This window comes from Myotis yumanensis, unplaced genomic scaffold (assembly GCF_028538775.1).
Source record: "Myotis yumanensis isolate MYYU_CA2020_CCGP unplaced genomic scaffold, mMyoYum1.0.hap1 SCAF_23, whole genome shotgun sequence".
NCBI classification, from domain to species: Eukaryota; Metazoa; Chordata; class Mammalia; order Chiroptera; family Vespertilionidae; genus Myotis; species Myotis yumanensis.
The window spans coordinates 2828530-2854716 of NW_027223774.1; the positions used below are offsets into that span (position 1 = coordinate 2828530).

Here is a 26187-nt window from a genome sequence, read left to right on the forward strand (position 1 = left end):
AAAGGCCGTGCTCCCGGGTGGTGTCTGACCCCGAACGGCAGGTGAGGTAATACATTGGAGTCTAGTCTCCGGAGGCAGATGTTCTGGGTTTGATTCTGTAAGGTTCGCGATGCAGGAGACAAGGTCAGAGAGCCAGGCAAGTCAAAAACAGGAACTTTAATCTGCGCACCCGGGCGAGGTTCATGGGTCCAAGAGCGGGGCCAGTGAAGTAGCGCCAAAAGGGAGTGGAGGCACTTTTTTTATACAGCTGTTCAGTGAGGGCGGGGAAGCATGAGCTGTAGGAGTTTCCGCCTCAGGCAAGTCTGTTACAGGTTCCAGGAAGAATCCAGTATCTGTGTCACCATTTGCCTTGAGATTGCATGCATTTGCTCCTGGACTTCCTTCCGACCTAACATCCCGGCCTTTTGGTGATAGGGGGCGCCGAAATCGTCTTAGCTACTTCCTGCTGACCAGGGGCAAAAAGGGAGAGTGGTTTTAAAGGCCAGGGTCAGGCAGAGGCAGGTCTGAGGGCAGCCAAGTGTAGGGGTGGAGCAGGAGCTGACTTACAGTCACCAGTGACATCTCCGCGATCCAGGAGCAGATGAACTTGAGGAGGCAGGGGGCTAGGAAAAAAAAGACACAGGTGAGAATTAGGGGCCCTTTTATGGGTAGGATCCAGGTACCTAAGGGGCTTTGAACCAGCTGAAAAGAGAGTTGTCCCGGGAGTGTCTTGCACGTAGTTCTTCACTCAGCCTAGTCAGGGTCTGCACGTTTTGCTCCATTACTACGGACTCGTTGATGTAGTAGCAGCATTCTTCCTGAAGGAATATGCAGGTTTCTCCCTTTTCTGCAGTAAGAAGGTCTAGGGCCCGTTGGTTCTGTAGAGTTACTTGGGCTACTGATGTTACTTTCCGCTGTAGGGAGGCTAAGGAGGTGGTAGTAGACTCCAGGGCTATTTGAAGCTTGTCATTGAAATCCTGAGCAGAGACTAGGCTGTTCCCAGCCCCCCCCGCCCTCCACCGGCGAGGCCTACCGAGCAACACTCACCCTTAACATGACAGGAGGAAGGCAGCCCAGCGGGCCCGGGGGTGGGATGAAGGGAGCAGCCAGGTAAGCTCCGACTCTCCATACAAAGTTAGTTGGGGAACTACTGTGACCACAAAGCAAGGCCTGGGGTCAGAGGAGTTTATGCAGTTGCTTGAGGTGTCGTTGCATCAAAAGAAGGTACCCGGGCTGGCCTTGGTGGGACTGGCTGTGGTATGGTTTTGGGTAAAGTTCCAAGTGACTTGTCCCCAGTTACCGGATTACTGGTCTGGTAGCATATCCATGGGGGCAGGGTGGGCTTTGGAGTTTCAGATTCCCGAAAAGGAATGCCAGCCAAGGGAGGCTGACATTCACCTTGCCCCTGGGTTCCTGGAGGGGTTATGAGTGGGACGGCAGCCAGCAAAGGTCTTTGGAGAGAGGCGCATAGAAAGCAGTGCGAGACACTGGGCAGGGTGCGGGTCTCGTTGAAGAATGGTTGAGTGTGTTGAATAAGTTGGAGCCAAAAAGATAGGACTTCTACCCGGGGGGAGTCGGGCCACCTTCAGGGTCCGCTCGGGAGTTACTACTGCATAGGAGGCTTTCCAACGTCCCTGGGGATCTAGGCATGAGCTTCCATCTACAAACAGAGTTAAGTCAGGATTGGAGAGAGGAGAATCTGAGAGTCCTGCCCGAGGCTGAGTGAGGGCCTCGATGACCTCGGGACAGGAGTGCATTGCCACAGGTAGGGTGGAGGGAGCGGGAAGGAGAGTGGCCGGGTTCAGGGCTGGGGACTGGGTCAGGGAGATGTCAGGATTCTGGAGGAATAGGAGATGGAGCTCCTGCATGCGAGAGGGGGCAAGGAGAGATAGGGATCGGTGGGACAGGAGATCCTGTAGTCTATGGGTGTAGAAGACCTGTAGGGGTTGTTGGAGGCAGATTTTTTGGGCTTCCTTGGTGAGAGCGGCAGCTGCAGCCAGAGCCTGGAGGCAGGACTGCCATCCCCAGACCGTGGGGTCAAGCTGTCTAGACAGGTAGGCCACGGGGGTAAAGGCCGGCCCTAGGGGCTGGGTGAGGACCCCAATAGCCATTCCCTGTCTTTCATCAGTAAATAGTTGGAAAGGCTTAGAGATGTCCAGGAGGGGGGGGGGGGGGGGGATGCCAGAGGGTATCCTGGAGCTTAGAGAAAGCCTGGCCAAAGAGGGAGGTGAGGAGAGGGGGCCCACTGGTGTTTCTTTAGCGGCCTGGTATAGGGGCTGAGCTAGAAGGGCAAAGTTTGGGAACCAATGGTGGAAGAATCCTACCAGTCCCAAAAAGGACAAGATATGGTCTGCAGAAGTGGGAGGCTGGAGGTCTCACATTGCTTGCGCTCGGTCAACTGTCAGTCCTCGGGAATTGGGTGTCAGACAGATCGCCAAGTAAGTGATGGTGGGGGCCGACAGTTGGACCTTGGCAGGGGACACATGGTATCCACTGTCCCCTAGAAAGTTGAGGAGATCAGCTGTATGCCTCTGGGATATGTCCAGGGAGAGGCTGCAGAGAAGGAGATCATCTACATACTGGAGAAGAGTGCTGGGTTCTAACCAGCATTGTTGGAGGTCTCTGGCTAGGGCCTGGCCAAACAGGTGAGGACTGTCTCTGAACCCCTGGGGCGGGACCGTCCAGGCGAGTTGGCAGGATACCTGCTCGTCTGGGTCCTCCCAAGTAAATGCAAACAGATGAAAAGAGTCTGGGTCCAGAGGGATGGTAAAGAAGGCATCCTTGAGGTCAAGGATGGAAAAGTGGGTGGTACAGGATGGGATGTGTGAAAGGAGAGTGTAAGGATTAGGGACCACCGGGTGGATGGGGACCACCGATTCATTGATCAGCCGGAGGTCCTGAACCAGCCTGTAGGTCCCATCTGCCTTCCTAACTGGGAGGATGGGGGTGTTGCAGGGAGAGTCGATAGGTATGAGGAGAACCTGCCCCAGAAGCTGAGTAATGAGGGGCTTGAGCCCTTGGCGATGAGTGAGGGAGATAAAAAACTGGGGATGGGAGGGAAATGAGGTGGGGTCCTTAAGTCTAATCTTGACTGGGACATGGTGTCTCGTAACCACCGGGGTAGAGGTATCCCACACTTTTGGGTCAACAAGGGACGCAGGTAGTTGGGGATCGGTGTCTCCGTGAAGGGAGGAGGCCAGGAGCAGAAGAAGCAGGGAGGCTGAAGGGCTCCGAGCGAGCTGCAGAGTGGCCCCTAGTTTGGTGAGGAAATCCCGTCCTAAAAGGGGCACGAGGTATGAAGGCACGACTAGGAACAAGTGGGTTATAGGGCTATCGTCGAGGAGATAGGGAAGGGGTCCAGTGGCCAGTGGGCAGGTGGATTTGCCATCAATACCCATGACCGAGATCGTGCCCTAAAATGAGGGCAGGACAGAGAAGGTAGCCCCCGTATCGACCAGGAAGGAGACCAGCTTACCAGCTACCATGAGTGTTACCCTGGGCTCGGTGAGGGTGATGGGGGTCATCGAGTCCGGGCACCTTCAGTCTTCGACCAATCCCAGCATGGCCAGCAGCGGGTCATGACCTGGAAGGGTGGCCCCTCCATGCTGAGACGCAGAGGGCCCGTTGCTTTTCCAGGGGCAGTCACTTTTCCACTGACCGCTTTGACCGCACGCCAGGCAGGGCTTGGTTGGAGCCCGGGGCCGAGGGCACTGCTTTTCCCGGTGGCCTTCATTTCCACATTTGAAGCATTCTTCAGGCGGTGTTTGTCGTCTTGTTGCACCCCCACCGCCCATGGCCCCCTTGGGACCATGTTCGGCTGCCGTCGGCCGCAGGGCCACAACCAGGGCTTGGGTTTGCAGGTCTACCTTCTGTCGAAGGCAGGCCTCCCGATCCGACTCAGCCTGCTCCTCATGGGCAATAAAAACCTTAAAGGCCACGTTGCCCTAACCGGTGTGGCTCAGTGGATAGAGCGTCGGCCTGCGGACTCAAGGGTCCCGGGTTCGATTCTGGTCAAGGGCATGTACCTTGGTTGCAGGCACATCCCCAGTGGGGGGTGTGCAGGAGGCAGCTGCTCGATGTTTCTCATCAATGTTTCTGACTCTCTATCCCTCTCCCTTCCTCTCTGTAAAAAAAATCAATAAAATATATTTATAAAAACAAAACAAAACAAAACAAAAAAACCTTAAAGGCCACGTTTACTAGATCTCGGACCAGGGTTTGAGGGCCATCCTCAGCCTTTTTTTAACTTTTTTCGAATATCTGGGGCCGACTGCAAGATGAAGTGGGTGGCTAAAACTGTTGCTCCAGCTGGGGACCCAGGGTCCAGACGAGCATACAAGGTCAGAGCCTCAGTCAGCCTGTTAAGGAAGACCGCGGGGTTCTCATCTGGTACCCAAGTAATTTCTCTTTGTCAAAATTAACTACCTTGTGGGAGATGGCCTGTATACTGGCCATCAGGTATTGGAGCATCTGGTCTCCGTGTCGGCGCCCGTTTTGGCCTTCGGGGGTATCTAGTTGTTACTCCCAGCCCGGCTCTTGGCAAGGGATGGCCTGGCCCCTACCGGCATATTGACATCTGTAAGGTAGACCTGATTTGCGTGGTCCATTGCTGCCCCCAAGACTCTTTCCCTTTCATCTGACGTTAGGGTGGAAGAAAAAAATGACATGGATGTCATGCCAGGTGAGGTCATAGGCTTGAGAGAGGAATCGGAATTCCTTGGTGAACGCAGTGGGGTTGGCAGAAAAGGACCCCAGCCGCTTCTCAATCTGGGAGAGATACGACAGAGAGAAGGGAACATGGACCTGGACAACTCCCTCAGATGCTGCAACCTCTCGGAGGGGACAGAGGAGAGGAGGGGCCTGCGAACATGTGTGTTTGTTGACTGGGGAAGCAGGCGGGGGTGGGGGAGGGGGAGTCACCAGGCAGCTTGAGCTTCCGGCTCCTGCGGCGGGTGACTGTGGCAGTGTCCCAGGAGTGGGGCGAAGGAGGGGGGTGGTCAGCAGGTAGGGGAGAAGGCATTACAGGAGGGGGTAGTGGAGGGAGGTCGGGTAGGGAGGGTGGAGGAGAGGGTGCGGACAATGAGGCAGAAGGAGCTTTGGGGAAAGGGTCTGGGTAGGGAGTCCGACGAGTTGGAGGGGAGGAAAGATTTTCGGGAGGTTCAGATAAGGCAGAAAGTGGAGGGGTATCAGTAGGCGGAGTATGTTTCTCACGAGCCAGGAGAACCTGGGCAGAGGAACAGGAGGAACAGAGGGAGGAGCAAGAGCGAAGACAGAAAAAGGCCTGGACATATGGGACCTTGGGCCACTTCCCGGTTCGCCGGCAGAAATTACTGAGGTCAGTAAGGATGTTAAAATCAAAAGTCCTGTTTTCGGGCCATTTTGACCTGCTGTCCAGTTCACACTGAGCTGTGCCATGTTACAGAAGTGAATGAGGCGTTTAGGATGCAGATCCTGGGACAGGCCCAGTTTAGCCTGGTTGGCGAGCAGGCACCCTAGAGGTGTGCTCGGATCAGGTTTAGAATTTTGATTACTCGTGCTCGATTCCTGAGGTCAGTCAGTAGCCGGGGCTAAAGGACCAGCGTCCCAATCGTTTAGCCAAGCTACGGACAGAGGGACCAAGGGGCCGCAGGGATGTCTCCACTACCTCCCGGGGTCCGGTGAACCTTTCCCAGAAGGGTCCGGAGAACAGCGGGCAAGACCGCCAGGGATCAGCACGGGCCGGGAATACCGCTAAAGGGAAAAGCCGGGGGATCCTGAGCCATGAGAAGGGAGAGGAGGGCACCCCAGACTGTAGGGGGACGGTCAGATGGGGTGCTTGCACCTCCTGAGTTTTGGCACCAAATGTAAGGTTCGCGGCACAGGAGACAAGGTCAGAGAGCCAGGGAGGTTAAAAAGAGTAACTTTAATCTGCACTGCCGGGCGAGGTTCACGGGTCCAAGGGTGGGGCCAGTGAAGTCTCGCCAAAAGGGAGTAGAGGCACTTTTTTATACAGCTGTTCAGTGAGGGCGGGGGAGGATGAGCTGTGGGAGTTTCTGCCTCGGGCAGGTCTGTTCCAGGTTCCAGGAAGGAACCAGTATCTGCATCACCATCTGCCTTGCAATTGCATTTATCGGCGCCTGGACTTCCCTCTGATCTAACAGATTCTTGAGTCTGTCGCTCTGTGTGTGGCTCTGGGCCAGGTGCACTTTTCCAAGCCTCAGTTAAGCCTTCTGCCCAATAGGATGGATAGGACGGATAGGACGGAGTTCCACTGCCTCCCGGGGACATGCCATGAGGATGATTCACACAAACCGCTCAGGACACAGAGCATCGGGAGACATCAGCCCTCTGAGAAGGTTACAACCACCCTCACTTGGCAAATGGGGAAACCCGGGCACAGGGGAGCAATGCCAGCTGCCCAAGCTCCCACCTCTAGGAAGTGGCCGGGCCAAGATTCGGACACAATGGCCAGCCCGGGAGTGAGAAAAAAGGAACTCAGGGCCAAGGGGACATCATGGGGTCCCGCTGGTCCTGGCTAATGGATATACCAGGGCTGTCCATTGACACAGAGTAAGGACACAATAAACCACAGCAACCATCATCATCATCATCATCGTCAGAGCTGGGGTGTCCCCAAGTGGAGGGGGGGGCACAGGTGCAGTTAGGAGCAGGGGTTGCAGATGTCACTGCGACCCCTTGGAACAGGCGCACAGATGGCGGGGCACCTGCTTCTCCAGAATCACACGGTGCGCTCCGGGGAGGGGACTGGACTGGAGGACAACCACTGCCTTTGGGGTTGGGGTGGTGTCACGACCCTCGCCCACCCCCAGCCCGGAGCGCGCCGGGGCGGGGTTGAGGGGGTGGGGTGACGGTGCCGCGGGCCTTGTGGGGGCGGCTCATTGAGCAGCATCGGGCCAAAGCCCGCGATGCCGCCAGGAAAGGGGGTCTGCGCGCGCGCCCGGCTGGCTCCACCGGGAGCGCGAGGTCGGCGGCGAGCGCACGGCGCCCAGAGCGCGGGCGCGGGAGCAGGAGCAGGTGTGGGGGGCGCGCTCCCGCCCCCCGCCCGGACCCCTCCTCTCGGGTACCTCATTTGCATGCCGCCGGGGCTCGCGAGTGTGCGCGTGCGGGGGGCGACCGGGCCGACGCGTGGGAAGGGGCGGGGGCGAGGGGGCCCGTCCCCTGACTGCGCGCACGCGACTGCCCCGTCCCACGAAGTGGCCCCGGAGGCCCCGCCCACTCCCTTCCCGGTCGGACCCGCGCCCGCGGGGAACAAAGGGTCGCGCTAGGGCCTCGGGGCCGCTCACGCCCGCCCCCGCCCTCCCCGCGCCCTCGCTGGCCCCGAGCGGGAAGTAACCCGCCAACACATGACAACCAGGTAGAAATGCCTTCCCTCCCACACGGCGCCCGGTCGGGGGCCCAGTGAAACCCAGGTACCGAAACGATGAGGAGCGGGAAAATGGCTGCCCCTTCCCGTAGTTAACATGGCGCCCGACCAGCTTCAAAGCCTCCGGGAGGGCTGAGGGCAAATGGAACCCGCTCCGGCCTCCTCTCTACCGCGGCCGGCGGACTTGGAGGTCTCGTGTCTCCCGGTGCACCTCTAACATGTTACCCGGGGGGGTCGGGGGGAGCCTAAGACGGCAGACGTGGGCTCAGGACTGCCCTCATCTGCGCGACCCCGCGCGGAGGAGCCGCACGCCTGGCGCGCTGCCCTCAGTCCGCATGGCGCAGGGTCACCCCGAGCCCCGCCCCTCCGCCTGCCCTCATCCAAGATGGCGCCTACCTGGCTTCGCGAACTGCTGGCGCCGGGAAAGGGACGGGAACGAGGGAGCGGGGCTGGGGCTGGGAGGGGGCGTCCAGGAAGGCGGGAGGAAGGGGGAGCGCGGGGTGAAGGGAGCCGAGGCGGAAGTCGAGGGGCCCCCCGGGTGGAAGTGACGCTGCCCCCGCTGCCCAAAATGTCGGCGCCCAGAGGGAGGTGTAAGTAATTAAAGAGGAAAGCCGACTGGCTTTCCCGGCCTCCCCGGGCCGCCCCAGGGCCCCCGAACCCCCGCGCCCTACCTGCTGTGAGGTTCGCGGCACAGGAGACAAGGTCAGAGAGCCAGGCCAGTCAGAAAGAGGAACTTTAATCTGTAAGGGTCCAGTGAAGCCTCGCCAAAGAGGAGTGGAGGCACTTCTGTATACACCTGCTCAGTGAGGGCGGGAGCAGGAGCTGTGGGAGTCTCCCCGCGGGCAGGTCTGTTACAGGTTCCGGTGTAATGACGCCCCAGGGCGGAGGAACAATCGTAGCTTACAGTTAACTTAGGTCATCGCAGTCTCTGGCTCTGTTGCAAAGACTACAGCTTCCTCTTCACATCTTTTACAGGCAAAAAGAGCAGGTCACGGTTTAGCCAGGGATGACGGGTTCCAGGAACCTAACCTTTCAAAGGTATGAGAAATGGACCAGCGACCTTTGTGTGTGTTTGGCCAGCCGTTTTGTGGTTTTTGTGAATAAAAGCTCACTTCTACATCTGGTCGGGGCTGCAGTTCCGGTCCTCGCTTCGGTGGGGTACTGGCACTGCAGACGCTGGCCAGCTGAATAAAGGCTCCTAAAGTCTACCCTTTGGCCCTGGCCGTCGTCTCTTACGGGTTGCCCCTTAACACCCGGGCAGGTCTGTTACGGGTTCCAGGAAGGAACCAGTATCTGCATCACCAGCTGCCTTGCGATTGCATGCACCCGGCTCCTGGACTTCCCTCCGACCTAACAGCGGCATCACCGGGAAATGGTTAGAAAAGGAAATTCTCAGGGCCCTGATCCAGAAGCTCTGAACCAGAAACCCTGGGCGTAGAACTTCCAGTTATAAAATACATAAGTCACAGCGATGTCAGGTACAGAATAGGGGACACAGTCAATAATACCGTAATGGCTTTGTATGGTGACAGGTGGCAACCACTTATCGTGATCATTTCATAATGTACAGAAACACCGCACCAAGGTTAGAGACCTGACACTAATGAGTGTATGTCAACTATAATTATATTAAAAAATAAAATGAAATATCCTTCAGGCAAGTCCGGTGTAGGCTGAAATCAGAACCACAGCTTTTCCTCACCTGCATTGCCCCTCATATATTCCTGCAAACCTCGCCCCTGACTCAGCTCTGCCCCCACAGCTCCGCCCAGTTCTATTGGGCCCATCCTGCTAAGCTCCCCCTCTCGGGAATTCCCTCAGTCACTCCTCTTAGGTTCCCCCTCTCTCCTTGGCCTGAACAGCAGTCATGCCCACCCCTCCTGACATCTTGCTCTCCTAGTGTCCCCTTGAAGGCCCTCCTCTCAGCTAAACCCTACCCATACCTCTAGACCCCTCTCACTCACTGCCCACAGCCCTTAAGCCAATTTAAGCACCACCCCAGCTCATAGAGGCCTTCTCCTAAGCCCCGCCCACAGTTCTCACCTACCTGCCCAGTAAGCCTAGTTGCTCAGTCCACACCCCTCCAGGCCACAGCCCTTTACCTACCTAACCCCTAGCGAAGTTATCAGTTCTAACCACTACTATCAACTCGGTTTTTCCTTCCAAACGCTGTCAGGAAAAGTAGATGGGGCAAAGTGGTGGCTGCAGAGTTTCCAGGAACCTGGCTGGACTGGGGGAGGGTGGGCCTGGAGTGTCATCTGCACAGAAAGTTCAATGTTTTCCTTAGAGTGGATATTTAGGCAACTGCTTCGGGGTCTGCTAGAGCCAGGAGAGGGGACAGAGGCTGCCGCCAAGCCACTTCTTTATCACCAAGTTAGAGGCACATGACATGGAGTCCTCCCAAATCCCATGCACTCCCATGGGTGGTGTAGGGGCAGAGGGCATTTGAAAAGGAGGAGTAGCCCTGGCCAGTGTGGCTCAGTTGGCTGAGAGTCACTCCATGCACCTGGAGGTCGCTGGTTCACTTTCTGGTCAGGTCACATGCCTGGGTTTGGGGCTTGACCCCAGTAGGGGGAGTGAAGGAGGCAGCCGATCCCGATTCTCTCCCTCTCCCTTCCTCTTTCTAACAAGAAAAAGAGAAGCAGGGGAAGGCCAGGCCCTGTACCAGCACTGAACACACAGGGAAGCCAGGCGGCAGTGATTTATTTCCGAGGCCCCTGCGTCCAAGGGCCTGTAAGTCCGGGAGAAGGCGGCAGAAGGCAGCAGGGCCCACCAGAAGTTGCGGTCCTCACCTGCAACCCCCGCCCCCAACAAGAATCCCACCAGACAGGAGGGTGTCTGGGCTACAGGGCCCAGGCGCAGCACCAGCTGAACCCCCAGCCCTAAACCTGGCCGGGGGTGTGGGTCAGGCCAGCTCTTTTCCCTCGGGCTCCTCCTCCTCTTCCTCAGGCCCTTCTGTGGCCAGGATGCCCTCGTGGTCCCACGGTAGCTCAGGCCCTGGTTCTGGGGGACACACGGGGGCTCCCATGGTCTCGGGGTGCTTGCGTTTGGCATGGCGCCTGAGAGAGTTGGCCTCTGTGAAGCGCATCCGGCAGATGGGGCACTGGTAGGGGCGCTCCCCGGAGTGGACGCGGTGGTGGTGTGCCAGCTCGCCAGCCTCGCGGAAGCGGCGGGGGCAGAGCTGGCAGCGGAAGGGCCTTAGGCCAGTGTGGATGTTGCAGTGCCGCCGCAGGTGGCTGGACCGCTTGAAGGTCTTGCCGCAGTCCTTGCACTCGTGTGGCTTCAGCTCGGAGTGCGAGATGCTATGGCGCTCCAGGTCCGAGAGGTAGGGGAAGGCCCGCAGGCACACGGGGCAGAAGTGCGGGGTCTTCTTGGGGCCCGATCCCTCTGGCCCGTCAGCCAAGGCCCCTTCTGAGACGGTATAGGGCACACCCTGATCATCGATCAGCAGGAGGTCGTTGCCATCTCCGCCGCTGCCCACCGGGGCTGTCACCCCCTGTGCCAGTGGGGGCTCCTGCCCTGACTTGGGGGGGCGGCCCCGCTTGCGAGGGGGACAGGCCTTGAGCGTCTGATTGGAGGAGGAGGCCCCTCCGGGACGCTCACTTGGGCGGCCCCGGGGGACAGAAGAAGGTAAGGCCAGAGGTTTCTCTTCCTCCCCAGGCAAAGGCGAAGGCAACTGGTCTGGGCTGGGGCTGTCCATTGAGCAGTGGAGGACTTGGGTCTGGGTACTGGAGCCGGGCTACGAGGAGAAAGGGGGCAGCCGTCAGTGCAGGGTAGGTCTGGAGCGCCCCTGGTTCCCTGAGACCTCGCCCTTCCCTCTGTCTGGGTCTCGCGACCTGGGCATGGCTGACATTCACCTGGATGCACAATGGTAGCCAAGCTGGGGAGTCAAAGGACAGGATAATTCTGTGCCAGCTGGTAAACAGGCACTGTCCTGAGCCCCAGACTCGTGCCCCAGGCCTCCCTCACCCCTGCCACGGATCACGAAGTTCAAGGTCAATTTGAGCCAAAATAAAGAAAAATCTTCAAGGGAGGAGAGAGTCCAACTGAGGGTACAGGCCAGTGCTGTGATCCTCAAGGCAGAGCGCCCAGCAAACTCCAGGGCTACAGAGGCCTGTCCGCGCTCTTGATCGCAGAAGTGGGAGGGCCAGGGCAGGACCGGAAGAAAGGCCATGCTCCCAGGTGGTGGTGTCTGACCCCCAGCGGCTGGTGAGGAAATACACTGGAGTCTAGTCTCCGGAGGCAGATGTTCTGGGTTTCATTCCTGAGTCTGTCGCTCTGTGTGTGGCTCTGGGCCAGGTGCACACTTTCCCGAGCCTCAGTTAAGCCTTCTGTACAATAGGACGGAGTTCCACCGCCTCCCGGGGACATGCCATGATGATTCACAGAAACCGCTCAGGACACAGAGCATCGGGAGACATCAGCCCTCTGAGAAGGTCACAACCGCCCTCACTTGGCAAATGGGGAAACCCGGGCGCAGGGGAGCCATGCCAGCTGCCCAAGCTCCCTCTGCTAGGCAGTGGCCGGGCCAAGATTTGGACACAATGGCCCACCCCGGGAGTGAGAAAAAAGGGACTCAGGGCCAAGGGGACATCATAGGGTCTTATGGTCCTGGGAAATGGATATACCAGGGCTGTCCGTTGACACAGAGTAAGGATACAATAAACCACAGCAACCATCATCATCATCATCATCAGAGCTGGGGTGTCCCCAGGTGGAGGGAGGGGGGAGCACAGGTGCAGTTAGGAGCAGGGGCTGCAGATGTCATTGCGACCCCTTGGAACAGGCGCACAGATGGTCTCCAGAATCACACGGTGCGCTCTGGGGAGGGGACTGGACTGAAGGACAACCACTGCCTTTGGGGTGGGGTGGTGTCCCGACCCTCGCCCACCGCCAGCCCGGAGCGCGTGGGGGATGGGTGGGCGGGGGCGGGCGAGCCCTGCAGAAGCCGGCAATCAGTGGCGCCGGGCCGCAGCCGGCGATGCCGCCAGGAAAGGGGGTCTGCGCGCGCGCCCGGCTGGCTCCACCGGGAGCGCGAGGTCGGCGGCGAGCGCACGGCGCCCAGAGCGCGGGCGCGGGAGCAGGAGCAGGTGTGGGGGACGCGCTCCCGGCGCTCCCGGCGCGCGCGGCCCCCTCCTCCCCTCCCTCCGCTCCCGCCCCCCGCCCGGACCCCTCCTCTCGGGTACCTCATTTGCATGCCGCCGGGGGCTCGCGAGTGTGCGCGTGCGGGGGGGCGACCGGGCCGACGCGTGGGAAGGGGCGGGGGCGAGGGGGCCCGTCCCCTGACTGCGCGCACGCGCGCGACGGCCCCGCCCCACGGAGCGGCCCCGGAGGCCCCGCCCACTCCCTTCCCGGTCGGACCCGCGCCCGCGGGGAACAAAGGGTCGCGCTGGGGCCTCAGGGCCGCTCACGCTCGCGCCCGACCTCCCGGCGCCCTCGCTGGCCCCGAGCGGGAAGTAACCCGCCAACACATGACAACCAGGTAGAAATGCCTTCCCTCCCACACGGCGCCCGGTCGGGGGCCCAGTGAAACCCAGGTACCGAAACGATGAGGAGCGGGAAAATGGCTGCTCCTTCCCGTAGTTAACATGGCGCCCGACCAGCTTCAAAGCCTCCGGGAGGGCTGAGGGCAAGATGGAGCCCGCTCTGGCCTCCTCTCTCTCTACCGCGGCCGGCGGACTTGGAGGTCTCGTGTCTCCCGGTGCACCTCTAACATGTTAACCGGCGCGCTGCCCTTAGTCTGCATGGCGCAGGGTCACCCCGAACCCCGCCCCTCCTCCTGCCCTCATCCAAGATGGCGCCTACCTGGCTTCGCGAACTGCTGGCGCTGGGAAAGGGACGGGAACGAGGGAGAGGGGCGGGCGGCTGGGAGGGGGCGGCCAGGAAGGCGGGGGGAGGGGGAGCGCGGGGGAGAAGGGAGCCGAGGCGGAAGTCGAGGGGCCCCCCGGGTGGAAGTGACGCTGCCCCCGCTGCCCAAAATGTCGGCGCCCAGAGGGAGGTGTAAGTAATTAAAGAGGAAAGCCGACTGGCTTTCCCGGCCTCCCGGGGCCGCCCCAGGGCCCCCGAACCCCCGCGCCCTACCTGCGAGGTGCACTCATCCGGCTCTGGGTCCCGCCGGACTTGCCCCCGCCCCGGGTGCCCGGGGCCCGCACCTTTTACGGACGGGGGGGAGGGGCACAAAGACCAGTTCTGTGGGCCCGGGTCTTGCCGGGGACTGGGGAGGGGGGCCGGCCCCGCAGGCGATTGGGTGGGGAGGGGCGGGGCTTATTGGCGGCGGGGGCGGGGCCATCACAGGGAGTTTTCCTGTAGGCGGGGCTTTGTGGAGGGGGCTGGGTGGTTGGTGGGAGGGGCTCCGGTAAAGGGGTGGGCTTTATAAAGGGGCGTGGTTTAGCGGGGCTGGTTGGAGGGTCCTCATGGGACTGAGTGGGAAATGAGGCTCCATGTGGAGATGGGAGGAGCTTAGAGTAAAAGGGTTGGAGTGTGTCCCGGGGTGTGTCTTAGAGAAAGTGGGGTTTAGGAGTGTAATTTGTGGAGCCTTAGTGGAAATAGCAGGCGAAAAGAGTTTCAGTTGGTTTTCTCCAAGGTTCCATTACTTTATTCTTCAAAGGAGAGTGGGAGGAGCTCACAGGGGAGTGGGAGGGGCTTGTCAAAGAATAGAAGGGGATCCTGGAACAGTGGGAGGGACTATGAAGGAGTGGGCGGCGCCTGAGCAAGAGTGGGCGGGGCTTAGCCACAGCGGGCGGGGCTTAGAGAAGGATGAGGAGTCTTTGCAAAGAGCGGGTGAGACTTAAAAACACTCAGTGGGGTAGAGGTTACTTGGAATGATTAGGAAGATTGGCAGATGAGTGGGAGAAGGGTTTGTAGGGAACTGGGTGTGGCTTAAAGAGTGGGCGTGGCACCGGTGGGCGTGGCTCCCAGGGGACGGTGACTGGCCTGTGAGTCTCAAGAGCCAATGGGGGAGGACTAATGAGGAGGTGCCTCCCTCACCTTGGCTCCTGTCTTCCCTGCTCCAGAGAGCCCCCCCCCGCCCGCCACTGCCCTCAGGCCTCACCACCATGGATGACGCCCCGCTGCCAGCGCCCCCTGTCCCCGCGACGGCCCAGGCCCCAGCACCGCCTGCTGCCGCCGCCCCCCGCGTGCCGTTTCACTGCAGTGAGTGTGGCAAGAGCTTCCGCTACCGCTCGGACCTGCGGCGCCACTTCGCGCGTCACACTGCTCTCAAGCCCCACGCGTGTCCGCGCTGTGGCAAGGGCTTCAAGCACAGCTTCAACCTGGCCAATCACCTGCGCTCGCACACGGGCGAGCGGCCCTACCGCTGCTCCGCCTGCCCCAAGGGCTTCCGAGACTCCACCGGCCTGTTGCACCACCAGGTGAGTCCTGCAGGCTGGCCGGGCCGCCTCCCTCCTGGGGCTGGACATGGCCTTGGAGCCCCAACCCCACTCTGGGCACCAGAGAAAACTTTCTCTTCCTCCTTCCCTCCTGGTCAAAGCGCCCTGGCCAGCCAGAACTCGGAGGGGTTTCTCTGTCAGTCCCCACCTACTTATGGATTAGAGGCAAACATTCATCTACATTTGCCCCACCTATAGGTTCCTCTTCTCATCCATCCCCCTGGCCACACTCCCCACCCCCACCCCCGCCCCCTCAGGCACACCAGCATCTGCAGTTTTGTGTTTATGGTTACCTTGCCATTGTTTTTTTTGGGGGGGGGGGGGTAGGGGTAGGGGGTGGGAGGAGGGACTGGAGGCCAGGAGTTGAGGCTGCTCTGCTACATGGGGCCTGAGCAGCTGCCTTCCCTGCTGGGAGGCTGGGAGTCTGGAGGCTGGGAGACTGGGAGGCTGAGAGGCTGGGAGGCTGGGAGGCTGGGAAGCTGGGAGGCGGGAGTGCCCAGCTCCAGTTCATGGCTCTGCCCTCAAGGCTCTGCTTGGGCTGGGATGACCCTGGGGACCTGGGCACAGGATGGGCAGAGGCCTGAGGCCAGAGAAGCCGGGAGCTACCGGGTAGGGTGCAGCGTTCTCCATGAGGCTCTCACCTCAGGCCTTGAGGGTCTGGTCACAGCGTTGGGGATATTCCCTTACTGTGTGTGGAGGGGGTGCTGTGGGAAAGGAGAAGGGCCCGCAGGCCCCAGACTCCTCAGAGCCCGGCTTGGTTCACCGGCTCCCTGCAGGGCCCAGCCAGGCTCCCTGGGGTCTGCACTGCGGGCTGCTGGCATGCTTTCTGCTCTGCCATCAGCCCCCTGGGGGGAGGGGCAGCTATCTGCAGTCCTGGGCGTGCAAATAGAATGTAGACAGAATGGAGACAAAAACCTATTATCCCGATAGAGATCAGGGCCAAGGGCAACAGCACGGAGCCTGTGCTTCTGGGTGGACAGAAAGACGGCGCTGAAGTCCTAAATATATTTTTATTGATTTCAGAGAGGAAGGAAGAGGGAGAGAGACATAGAAACATCAATGATGAGAGAGAATCACCGACCGGCTGCCTCTCGCACACCCCCAACTGGGGATCGAGCCCGCAACCCAGGCATGTGCCCCTAACCGGAATCGAACCCGGGACCCCCCCGGTCCGCAGTCCGACGCTCCATCCACTGAGCCAAACCAGCCAGGGCCTGCCATTGTTTTTTAAATATGTTTTTATTGATTTCAAAGAGGAAGGGAGAGGGAGAGAGAGATAGAAACATTGATGAGAGAGAATCATCGATTGGCTGCCGCCTGCATGCCCCCACTGGGAATCGAGCCTGCAACCTGGGCATGTGCCCTTGACTGGAATCAAACCCTGGACCCTTCAATCTGCAGGCTGAGGCTTTATCCACTGAGCCACACCAGGTAGGGCTCCCTTGTCGTTTTAAAAAAACAGATTTACCACGTATGCACTTAACTCTTTCATTCGGCGATTATCTATTGAGAGCTCTCCCTGCTCTCAACACTGGGGTCACCAAAGGGAAACCAATAAAGTCGGGGCGTTTGGAGAACTTATATCCCACTGGAGGTAGACGATCAACAAGAAAGCAAATGCACAGGCAAGCATGTCCTGAAAGGGGAGACGTGTGGGGAAGGAGATTAAACAATAGAAAGCTTTTGTGCAGGAGTAAAGAGGGGAGAGCTAGCTGTGGGCCGCCAGGCCGGGTGGGGACGGGCAGGGCACGGCGGTGTTTGAGCTGAGACCTGAAGTGTGAGCAGGGAACAGCACTCCAGGCAGAGGGAACAGCCAGTGCGAAAGTCAAGGTGGGGATAGCTTGGTGTGGGCAAGAAAGGGATGGGAGACCTGTGGTTGGGGCGGAGCGAGCCCGGGTTAGAGCAGAAGGAGGTGCGGGGGAGGGCAGGCAGCGGCTGAGTCTCACCCCTGCCCACTAGTAGGTTATCATTCAACTGAGCATTTAATGAGCACCTACAGTATGCAGGCTCCTTGGGGGAAATGAGAGAGACCAGACAGAAACAGCCCGTTTCCCACTCCTTTCGTGGCCGCCCAAGTCAAAAATCTAGTCATTGACCAACCAGGTTGATAAATGTCAGCTCGCAGCCGAGACAGGAGCACAGAAGGTTCCCGTGTTCTGAGGCTAATACAGGAGCTCTGAAGTGGTCCGGCCGGTCAGGGATGGGGTCTGGGGTGGGTTTTCTGGGGTAGCACTCCCACTTCTTTAGGCTCCATGCCCCTGGCAGACATGATTAATCCAGCACCGCACTCTCTTATCCAGCCTGGGAGTCCTCCCCACAGCTCTCCTCCAGGCAGACCCTACCAATCAATAGGCTCTAGACTCGAAACCTGTGTCTGTTATTCTAGGACTCTTAAATAAACCACCAGGGCCCTGGCCGGTGTGGCTCAGTGGATAGAGCGTCGGCCGGCAGACCAAAGAGTCCCGGGTTCGATTCCGGTCAAGGGCACATACCTCGGTTGCAGGTTTCTCCCAGGCCCGGGCCCTGGTTGGGGCTCGTGCAGGAGGCAACCAATCGATGTGTTTCTCCCACATCCATGTTTCTCTCTGTCTTTCCCTCTCTCTTCCACGCTCCCTAAAAATCAATGGAAAAATATCCTCGGGTGAGGATTAACAACAGAAAAACCTCAAGGGCCATATGAGCAGAGACCCGTGTAAGGCCACCCAGCCACATCCCCAGTGCCCAGCAGCCACACGTGGCTGGTGGCCACCAATGTCGGACAGGACAGATCTAGAGCGTTTCCATCACTGCAGCCAGTCTTACTGGACGGTTCTGCTCTAAAAAGCACTAGATCAAGCATGTCAAACTCACAGGCTAACACGGGCTGAATAAACAAGGTTTAAGTGGATGTGGCCGCAAAAAACACAAAAGCTTCCATTTTCATAGAAACGTGGGTTTATGTCGATGGAGACATACTGAATACAAAGGGCTGAAATAAATGAGTCCTCGTTAACATACAATAATAGAACATTTTAATAAAAATTAATATTTTTTCTTGAACATGAACTTACCAGACACTGAATAACCGCACAACTTCATAAGCATCACACAAATCTATGTTTCTTGTTCTCCGAAAGCAAAATATGTCCCATTGCGCACACCCAACAAGTCAGTCCAAGACTGACGACGTGCCCATCGGCTGCTGGAATCTTCTCTGCTGGTATTAGTGGAGAGAAATGGTGCGCCTGCGTGTAAGACACATAAGGGAAATGAATGCAACACAATGATAGTCATCAGTCATTAGCGAATGTTGTAGTTCCTTATTAATAATTATGTATAACAGGATATTGTAAAAATTAAGTTACGAAATTTTTATTAAAATGTTTCTTACATGCCGTTATATTGGCTGGGCTGCAAAAATATTGGTTGTGGGCTGCATGCGGCCGCTAGGCCGCGAGTTTGACATGCTTGTCCTAGAGCACTTACAGGAAAAGAGCCACCTGTTACCCCAGGAGAGGATATAAGTAGTTCATGGGAAAGTTGGTTCAGAGGCCATTGCTTGTGCACGGTTTCAGAGTGGAAGGCAGAGCTGGGATTTGAACCCAGACCCGGCAGCGCTCAGATTCCCGGTGCTCAGCCTCTCTCCCAGGGTGGGAGGGCTTGTAGGAACTGAGTAAGAGTCGGGGCCTTGAAAAGGAGCATTCCCCAGCCTCAGGGAGCAGCACAGGCGAAGGTTCGGAGGCTTGTCCACGTGAGAAACATGCAAACCTGTAGAGAAGTTTGCTTAAGCCAGTGGCCGGCAAACTGCGGCTCGCGAGCCACATGCGGCTCTTTGGCTCCTTGAGTGTGGCTCTTCCACAAAATACCGACTTCTGCGCATGGGCCACGAAGTTTCAATCGCACTGTATGTGCGCGCCCGCACGTGGTATTGTGTGGAAGAGCCACACTCAAGGAGCCAAAGAGCCGCATGTGGCTCTCGAGCCTCAGTTTCCCGGCCACTGGCTTAAGCCAACTGTCCACAGTTACCGGGAAGCAAAATCTCAATGGGTTGAGAAAATGCTCCAGAGAGCGGCAGTTTCAATCTTGTTTTATTCGTTACAATCAAAGAGAAGGCAGTAGTGGGTACGTGAAATCCATTGGGGATAGGTAAGGGAGGCCGAGAAAGCAAAGGGGGCGGGGGGCGGGGGGGGCAGGGGGGCGGACCTCTGAGACTGGCTAAAAAGTAAAATGGTAGACACATGGTTCTTTTACATTGGTGGGTACAGGATAGTTCATGGTTGTACCCTGAGGGGTCCGGAAAAAGGGGGAGTTACCCTGACATTCCAAAGGTGGGGTTATCCTAGATGCAAAGGACCATAAACAGGCTTAGTTAGGGTAAAGATTGGCTTTTGTCAGGGAAAATTCTAGCCTAGGGCTTGACTACCCACCATAAAGGGCTTTTCATTAAGAGGTTTCCATTCCAGACCACCCTTTGTGGTTGCTTTAGGGCCTGAGTTTGTAAGGCCACCGTGCAGGCCTTTCCTGGGCTTGTGGGGTTTAGTATGTGGCCCCTTTTCACCCGCGGGCTGGAGGGCCTAAAGCCATGGGAGTGTGGCCCGCAGGCGAGGGAAGCCGGCTCATGGCCTTGTAGACGTGGTGGGAGGCACGGGCCACCTCCCTCCGTGTCCGGGCTCTGCCCTGCCGGCTGGACCCTCAGCCCTGACCCTGTCCTCCCTCCGCCCTGCAGGTCGTCCACACGGGAGAGAAGCCCTACTGCTGCCTGGTCTGCGAGCTGCGCTTCTCCTCGCGCTCCAGCCTGGGCCGCCACCTCAAGCGCCAGCACCGCGGGGTGCTCCCGTCCCCCCTGCAGCCCGGCCCGGGCCTGAGCGCGCCCTGCTCCGTGTGCTGCAACGTGGGGCCCTGCTCCGTGTGCGGAGGTGCGGGGGCTGGCGGGGGCGAGGCCCCGGAGGGGGTGGGCCCGGGCAGCTGGGGGTTGGCGGAGGCGGCGGCGGCAGCGGCGGCCTCGCTGCCCCCCTTCGCGTGCGGCGCCTGCGCCCGGCGCTTCGACCACGGCCGGGAGCTGGCGGCCCATTGGGCCGCGCACACCGACGTGAAGCCCTTCAAGTGCCCGCGCTGCGAGCGCGACTTCAACGCCCCGGCGCTGCTGGAGCGGCACAAGCTGACGCACGACCTGCAGGGCCCGGGCGCGCCCCCCGCGCAGGCCTGGGCCGCGGGGGCAGCTGCGGGGCCCGAGACCCCCGGCGAGGGCGGCGCCGAGGAGGCGGGGGACGCCAGGCCGGCCTGGGACGGCGGGCTGCTCCTGGGCCGCGTGGGGGGCGGTGTGCCCGAGCTGGGGGGACTGCTCCACGGGGGCGGCGGGGAGGCGCCCCCGCCGGCGGCCGCGGCGGAGCCCTCGGAGGACACCCTGTACCAGTGCGACTGCGGGACCTTCTTCGCCTCGGCCGCGGCGCTGGCCAGCCACCTGGAGGCGCACTCGGGGCCGGCCACCTACGGCTGCGGCCACTGCGGGGCGCTGTACGCGGCCCTGGCGGCCCTGGAAGAGCACCGACGGGCCAGCCACGGCGAGGGCGGCGGGGCGGAGGCGGCCGCGGCGGCCTCCGAGGGGGAGCCCGCGGCCGGGGAGCCCGCGGGCAGCTCGGGCCGCAGCAAGAAGATCTTCGGCTGCTCCGAGTGCGAGAAGCTCTTCCGCTCCCCGCGGGACCTGGAGCGGCACGTGCTGGTGCACACGGGCGAGAAGCCGTTCCCGTGCCTCGAGTGCGGCAAGTTCTTCCGCCACGAGTGCTACCTCAAGCGCCACCGGCTGCTGCACGGCACCGAGCGGCCCTTCCCCTGCCACATCTGCGGCAAGGGCTTCATCACGCTCAGCAACCTCTCCCGGCACCTGAAGCTGCACCGCGGCATGGACTGACCCCGCCCCCGCCGCCTGGGGCACGGACTGACCGCGCCCCCCGCCCACCTGGGGCTGGACTCGGGGTCCCCAGGGGGCTGCCCAAACCCAGACAGGGGTCCTGAGATGAGGGGGCCCTGGCTGGAGAGATGGAGCCACCAGAAACCCATATAGGCCCTGAGCTGGGCACCCCCAAATCAATGGGCCCCTACGCTGGGGAGACCAAGAAATGGGCCTACACAAGTACTAGTCACTCGAGGGCCCTAATAAAAGACGGGCACCCCTCCCCCCAGGGAAGCCTGCCCCCTCCCTGAGAGCCATCATTCCCAACGACCTTGGTCTGGAGAGTGTAAGGGGACCATGCCCCCGCATCTCCCTTGATCCCTCCAAATGCACCCCCACAATCACTGGTGCCCCTAGGTGATGGATAGAGCCAGAATCTGCCTTCCCCCCTTGCATTCCCTGTGCGGAAGGAGGGCCAGGGTAGATCCCCCTGCCCTCGGCCCACTCCCCAGTCAGGCCGCCCTCCCCTACTGCGGAATGGGCCAACCCCAGTGATCTCCCCGCCCCCAAACACTAGACTAGGCTGGGTGGGCATCCCCCCCGCCCAGTAGGATGGACTGGTCCAGATGCGCAGCCTCCTGTCCACTGGAATGGGCTGGCCCCGCTGTGGCCTGCGCCGCACCCTCTTCACGGCGGACACGGCAGACACGCCCCTCCTCTTCTGCGTCATTCCCGACCTGCGAGCTCACCTGAGCGGGAGCTGGCGGACACTGGGGTCTCCCCCCACTCTGTTCTAGCACCTGTTGGTCTTCCCCTCTCTGTCGGTTTGTCTGTCTCTGTGTTCCTCCCAACCCCAAGGGAAAGGGGGCGCTGGCTAGGGGGTTCTCCCCATGAGCCTCAACCTCACCCCCTCATCCCAGTCCCGAGTGTCTCCAAGACCCCAATAAACCTCATCCTGTCGGTCAATGCCGTCTCATTGTCTGAACCTTGGCCCGAGGGCGTGGGGGTTCCTCCCTCCCCACTTAGACCAGGCCCCTCGCAGAAGGAAGGAATGTGGAGTCCTTGAGATGGCGCTTGACCCTGTCAACTACATGGAACCCTATCCCTTAGACACAAGATGTGCCTCCACAGATGGACATCCCCCTAGAACCAGACAGCCCCCCCTTTTTTAAATATATTTTTATTCATTTTAGGGAGGAAGGGAGAGGGAGAGAGAGACAGAAACATCAATGATGAGAGAGAATCATTGATTGGCTGCCTCCCGCACGGATCAGGGGTCACACCTGCAACCCGGGCATGTGCCCTTGACCGGAATCGAACCCGGGACCTTTCGGTCTGCAAGCCCACGCTCTAAAACCCAAACTGTCGTCTTAGGGACAAGTTCCTTCCAGGAGGGAGAGGCCCTCACCCCTTAGACTCTGCTTATGGGCCACCCCGTTAGCATCTTAGAGGCCACCTAGACCTCAGGTTAGGATCCACCACTCAGGACGGGCGGCCCTTCAGACTGCCTCCTGGGTGTGAGGGTGGTACGTTCCTGTCCCGGGCGCCCATTGCGTGCCAGGCACGGTAACCCCTCTGGGGACCCAACAGTGAACTAAACAACCCATGGGGTTGATGGTCTAGTAGTGCGAGGCGGGGTGTAGGAAAGAGTAGTAAATGAGGGAGGCAAGTCCGGAGGGCTGGGAGCGCTCTGAAGGAAATGCGGTAAGTGGCCTGGGCGGGCTTCCTGCAGAGGTGGCATTTGAGCTGAGGCCGCATGGTGAGGAGGGAGCCACCAGGAGGATGCTGGTTGGGCCCAGGAGGGGGCCTGAGTCCAAAGGACAAAGGGGTGAGACAAGGTGAGGAGGTCAGCCGGGGTCCGGTCACTCAGAGGCTGGTGGGCATATGATTGTTCTTCCTGGACAACGGTGAGCAAGAGGCTACGTGTGAAGGGAGGTGACCACTCTTGCACTTTAAAAAATATATATATATATATTATTGATTTCAGAGGAAGGGAGAGGGAGAGAGAGATAGGAAAGTCAATGATGAGAGAGATTCATGGATCAGCTGCCTCCTGCAGGTCCCCTACTGGGGATCGAGCTCACAACCTGGGCATGTGCCCTGACCGGGAATCGAACCAGTGGCCTGGCAGTGTATGGGACAGTGCTCAACCAAATGAAGTACACTGGCCAGGCCCATGGTGGAGTCTCGGCCCTGGACTTGCAGCCTTGAGAACTGGGAGCCATACATGTCTGTTGTTTACAAGCCACCTGCTCAGTAGTATTTTGTTACGGCCGCCCACACAGACTCAGACATCCATCAACAACACTGTAGATAGCCCGGCAGGCTTGGCTCCGTGGCTGAGTGTTGACCTATGAACCAGGAGGTCACAGTTCCACTCCCGCTCAGGGCACATGCCCAGATTTCGGGCTCGATCCCCAGTGTGGGGCATGCTGGAGGCAGCCCGCAGCTGGGCAATGATTTTTTCTCTCATCGTTGATGTTTCTGTCTCTCTTTCCCTCTCCCTCTCTGAAATAAATAACAATATATTTTTAAAAATACAAAGACAAAAAAAAAAAACCCACCCACCTGCCATGGAGAAAGAAGACCAGCCCCCTTAGATACAGGCTTGGCACCAAGGACATGACCCGTCCGCTCCAGGCTGGCTCCCTTGGCCAGGAGAGTGAGCACCTGGAAAAGAGCCAGGGTTGTCATGGAGACGGCCTCGGGCTATGTGGAGTCAAGAACAGGGACCTCAGGAGGCGGAGGCCGCCACCCGCCACACCTCCACCTGATTCCTATCTCAGAGGGCGGGACAATTCAGCAGCCGGCACAGCAAGCCCCACCCCCAGGAGTTTGTAGGCCAATGGGAGGGCAGGTCCTCAATGAGTGGGTTGGCCATAAATACAAGATTGAAAATAAAGGCAGAGTATGGGCGAGAGGGTGACGGAGAGGCTGTTTTATTTATTTATTTTTTAAGTTTTAAAAATATATATGTTGATTGATTTCAGAGAGGAAAGAAGAGAGAGACAGAGACATCAATGATGAGAGAGAATCACTGATCCCCTGCCTCCCACTCGCCCCACACTGGGGATCAAGGCTGCAACACAAGCATGTGCCCGACCAGGAATCGAACCGTGACCTCCTGGTTCATAGGTCGAGGCTCAGCCACTGTGCCACACCAGCCGGGCAAGGGAGTAAAGAGAAAATAGGGAAGGGCACTCCAGGCAGATGGAATGGCCCCTGCGAAGGCCCTGAGTCCAGAAAGAACAAAGACGGCGGTGCGGTTGTAGCAGAATGAAGCAGAGGGAGAGAGGCAGCCGCGAGGGAGGCCCCAGGAGCCAGGCGTGTAGAGCCTTTTAGGCGGGGGGACAGGAGAGGACGAGTGGGCGCCCCCCGACTTCCCCGGAGGATGTCCAGGCAAGAGTGACAAGGTGTGATCCAAGGGCGCCTCTGAAGGCACGGGAGACAAGAGAGCCAATGAGGAGGCAGTTTCAGTGCGACTGGCATCCGTCTGAGCCAATCAGCGCCAGATCCCGCCCCCCTGCCCGGGAGCCCGGTTCCCAGCCCAGGCCAGCCCCGCCCAGGCCCCTCGCTCACCTGGACTCGCGCCCCGCCCCTCCGTGCTCCCTCCTCGGTCTCCCCAGCATCCGGCCGGGCCTCCTCGTGGGTCCCACAGGAATTTCTCTAGAGCATTCACCGGATCATGTGACTCTCCGGCTTGAAGCCTTTCCAATGGCTTCTCAGTGCCCCAGGAATGCGTCCAGCGTTCGGCCTGGCCCAGGAGGCCGGGCACAGTCGCAGCTCTGGCCTCTGTGCCGCCCCAACCCAAGGCCCCCCGGGTTCCCCCAGCACACACACACCACGCTGTTCTCTCTGACTGAAATTTCCTTTCCCCGCCACCTCCAGTCTTGAATTCGTTTCCCAACATAAGTAAGCCTTTAAAAATTGGATGACAGACCTAGCCGGTGTGGCTCAGTGGATAGAGCCTCGGCCTGCCCACCGAAGGGTCCCGGGTTCGATTCCGGTCAAGGGCACCTACCTTCGTTGCAGGCTCCTCCCCAGCCCCGGCCCTGATCAGAGCTCATGCAGGAGGCAACTAATCGATGTGTTTCTCTCTGTCTTTCCCCTCTCTCTTCTACTCTCCCTAAAAAAAAAAAAAAAAAATCAATGGCAAAATATACTCAGGTGAGGATGAACAAAAAATAACGTAAAGTAAATTTGATGACATAATAATAAGCATGCCCCCTAGGTATATAAAACTGCCCTTGCCCTGACCGGTTTGGCTCAGTGGATAGAGCATTGGCCTGCGGACTGAAAGGTCCCAAGTTCAATTCCAGTCAAGGGCATGTACCTGGGTTGGGCACATCCCCAATAGGGAGTGTGCAGGAAGCAGCTGATTGATGTTTCTCTTTCATTGACGTTTCTAACTCTCTATCCCTCTCCCTTCCTCTCTATAAAAAATCAATAAAATATATATTTTTTAAAAATAAAACTGCCCTTCAAACAAAAACGCAAGGACAGAAACCACAACAGCGCTATTCACAATGGACAAAAGGTAGAAACACCCCAATGCCCACCAACCAATGAACAGACGGCATGTAGCATGCGCGAATGGAATGGTATTGGAATAGTATTCAGCCAAAAAAAAAAAGAGGGAGGAGTTATTAACACAGGCCACAGCGTGGACAACGTGGAAGGATCTTGACAACGTGGTGCCGAGTGAAAGCCTAGCCGTAAAGGACCCCGTATGTTCAACCCCACTAGTGCGAAATGCCCGCCGTGGGCAAGCCCAGGGAGACAGCGGCTGGTTACTGGATGCCAGGGGCTGGGAGGGGGAGGAGACGGGAGTGACTGCTCATGGGGTGATGAATTTTGCAACTAGATAGTGGGTCTGTGGGAGGCGTTGGACAGACATGAGCAGAGCAAGGACCATGGGCCAGGTACTGAAGGTCACCAAGGCGGGAAGCCCTGGGTACCTAGCAACGGGCAAAACAAGAACCTTGGCCCCAGGGTGACCTCCCTACCCCCGCCCCCCTGCCCCAGCATATCGCTGGCCATGTAGTTCAAACCCTGCCCTGACCTTTCCTCCCAGGGCATGTTAGATGGGGAATGAATGAGGGGGGTTGGAGAAGAGACCTTAAGCATTAAGCCCCCAGAACAATGAGGTTCTTTCTTTCAAAAATTTTAAAACATATATATTTTAGCCCTGGCCGGTTTGGCTTGGTGGACAGAGCGTCTGCCGGCGGACTGAAGGGTCCCAGGTTCAATTCCGGTCAGGGGCACATGCCCAGGTTTTGGGCTTGATCCCCAGTGGGGGGCGTGCAGGAGGCAGCCGATCCATGATTCTCATCATTGATGTTTCTATCTCTCCCTCTTCCTTCCTCTCTGAAACCAATAAAAATATATTAAAATATATTTTATTTATTTTTAAAATATGTTTTTAAAATATATTTTATTGATTTTTTTACAGAGAGGAAGGGAGAGGGTTAGAGAGTTAGAAACATCGATCAGCTGCCTCCTGCACACCCCCTCCTGGGGATGTGCCCACAACCAAGGGACATGCCCTTGACTGGAATCAAACCTGGGACCTTTCAGTCCACAGGCCG

The 26187-nt window shown here is 58.8% G+C and overlaps 2 protein-coding genes across 11 annotated transcripts; one reads left to right on the plus strand and one right to left on the minus strand.

Annotated features, from left to right (window-relative positions):
* Nucleotides 1-136: 136 nt before the first annotated feature.
* On the minus strand, nt 137-13575 carry LOC138999970 (zinc finger protein 524-like). 9 transcript variants are annotated; one of them, XM_070402202.1, is made up of 4 exons: nt 13424-13575; nt 8014-11081; nt 547-602; nt 137-442 (listed from the first exon to the last, which is right to left on the minus strand). In XM_070402202.1, the coding sequence occupies exon 2, from the start codon at nt 11040-11042 to the stop codon at nt 10248-10250; it is 795 nt and encodes a 264-aa protein (XP_070258303.1). In that variant the 5' UTR covers nt 11043-11081; nt 13424-13575; the 3' UTR covers nt 137-442; nt 547-602; nt 8014-10247. The 9 variants fall into 9 exon arrangements, 7 of the variants coding, with proteins under 7 accessions (XP_070258303.1, XP_070258305.1, XP_070258304.1 ...); XM_070402204.1 differs by lacking the exon at nt 13424-13575 and adding an exon at nt 13148-13191; XM_070402203.1 differs by lacking the exon at nt 13424-13575 and adding an exon at nt 12884-13118.
* Nucleotides 12685-21565, plus strand: FIZ1 (FLT3 interacting zinc finger 1). 2 transcript variants are annotated; one of them, XM_070402197.1, is made up of 3 exons: nt 12685-12824; nt 14356-14712; nt 19436-21565. In XM_070402197.1, the coding sequence occupies exons 2-3, from the start codon at nt 14398-14400 to the stop codon at nt 20615-20617; spliced, it is 1497 nt and encodes a 498-aa protein (XP_070258298.1). In that variant the 5' UTR covers nt 12685-12824; nt 14356-14397; the 3' UTR covers nt 20618-21565. The 2 variants fall into 2 exon arrangements, with proteins under 2 accessions (XP_070258298.1, XP_070258297.1); XM_070402196.1 differs by lacking the exon at nt 12685-12824 and adding an exon at nt 13222-13342.
* The last annotated feature ends 4622 nt before the right edge of the window (nt 21566-26187 follow it).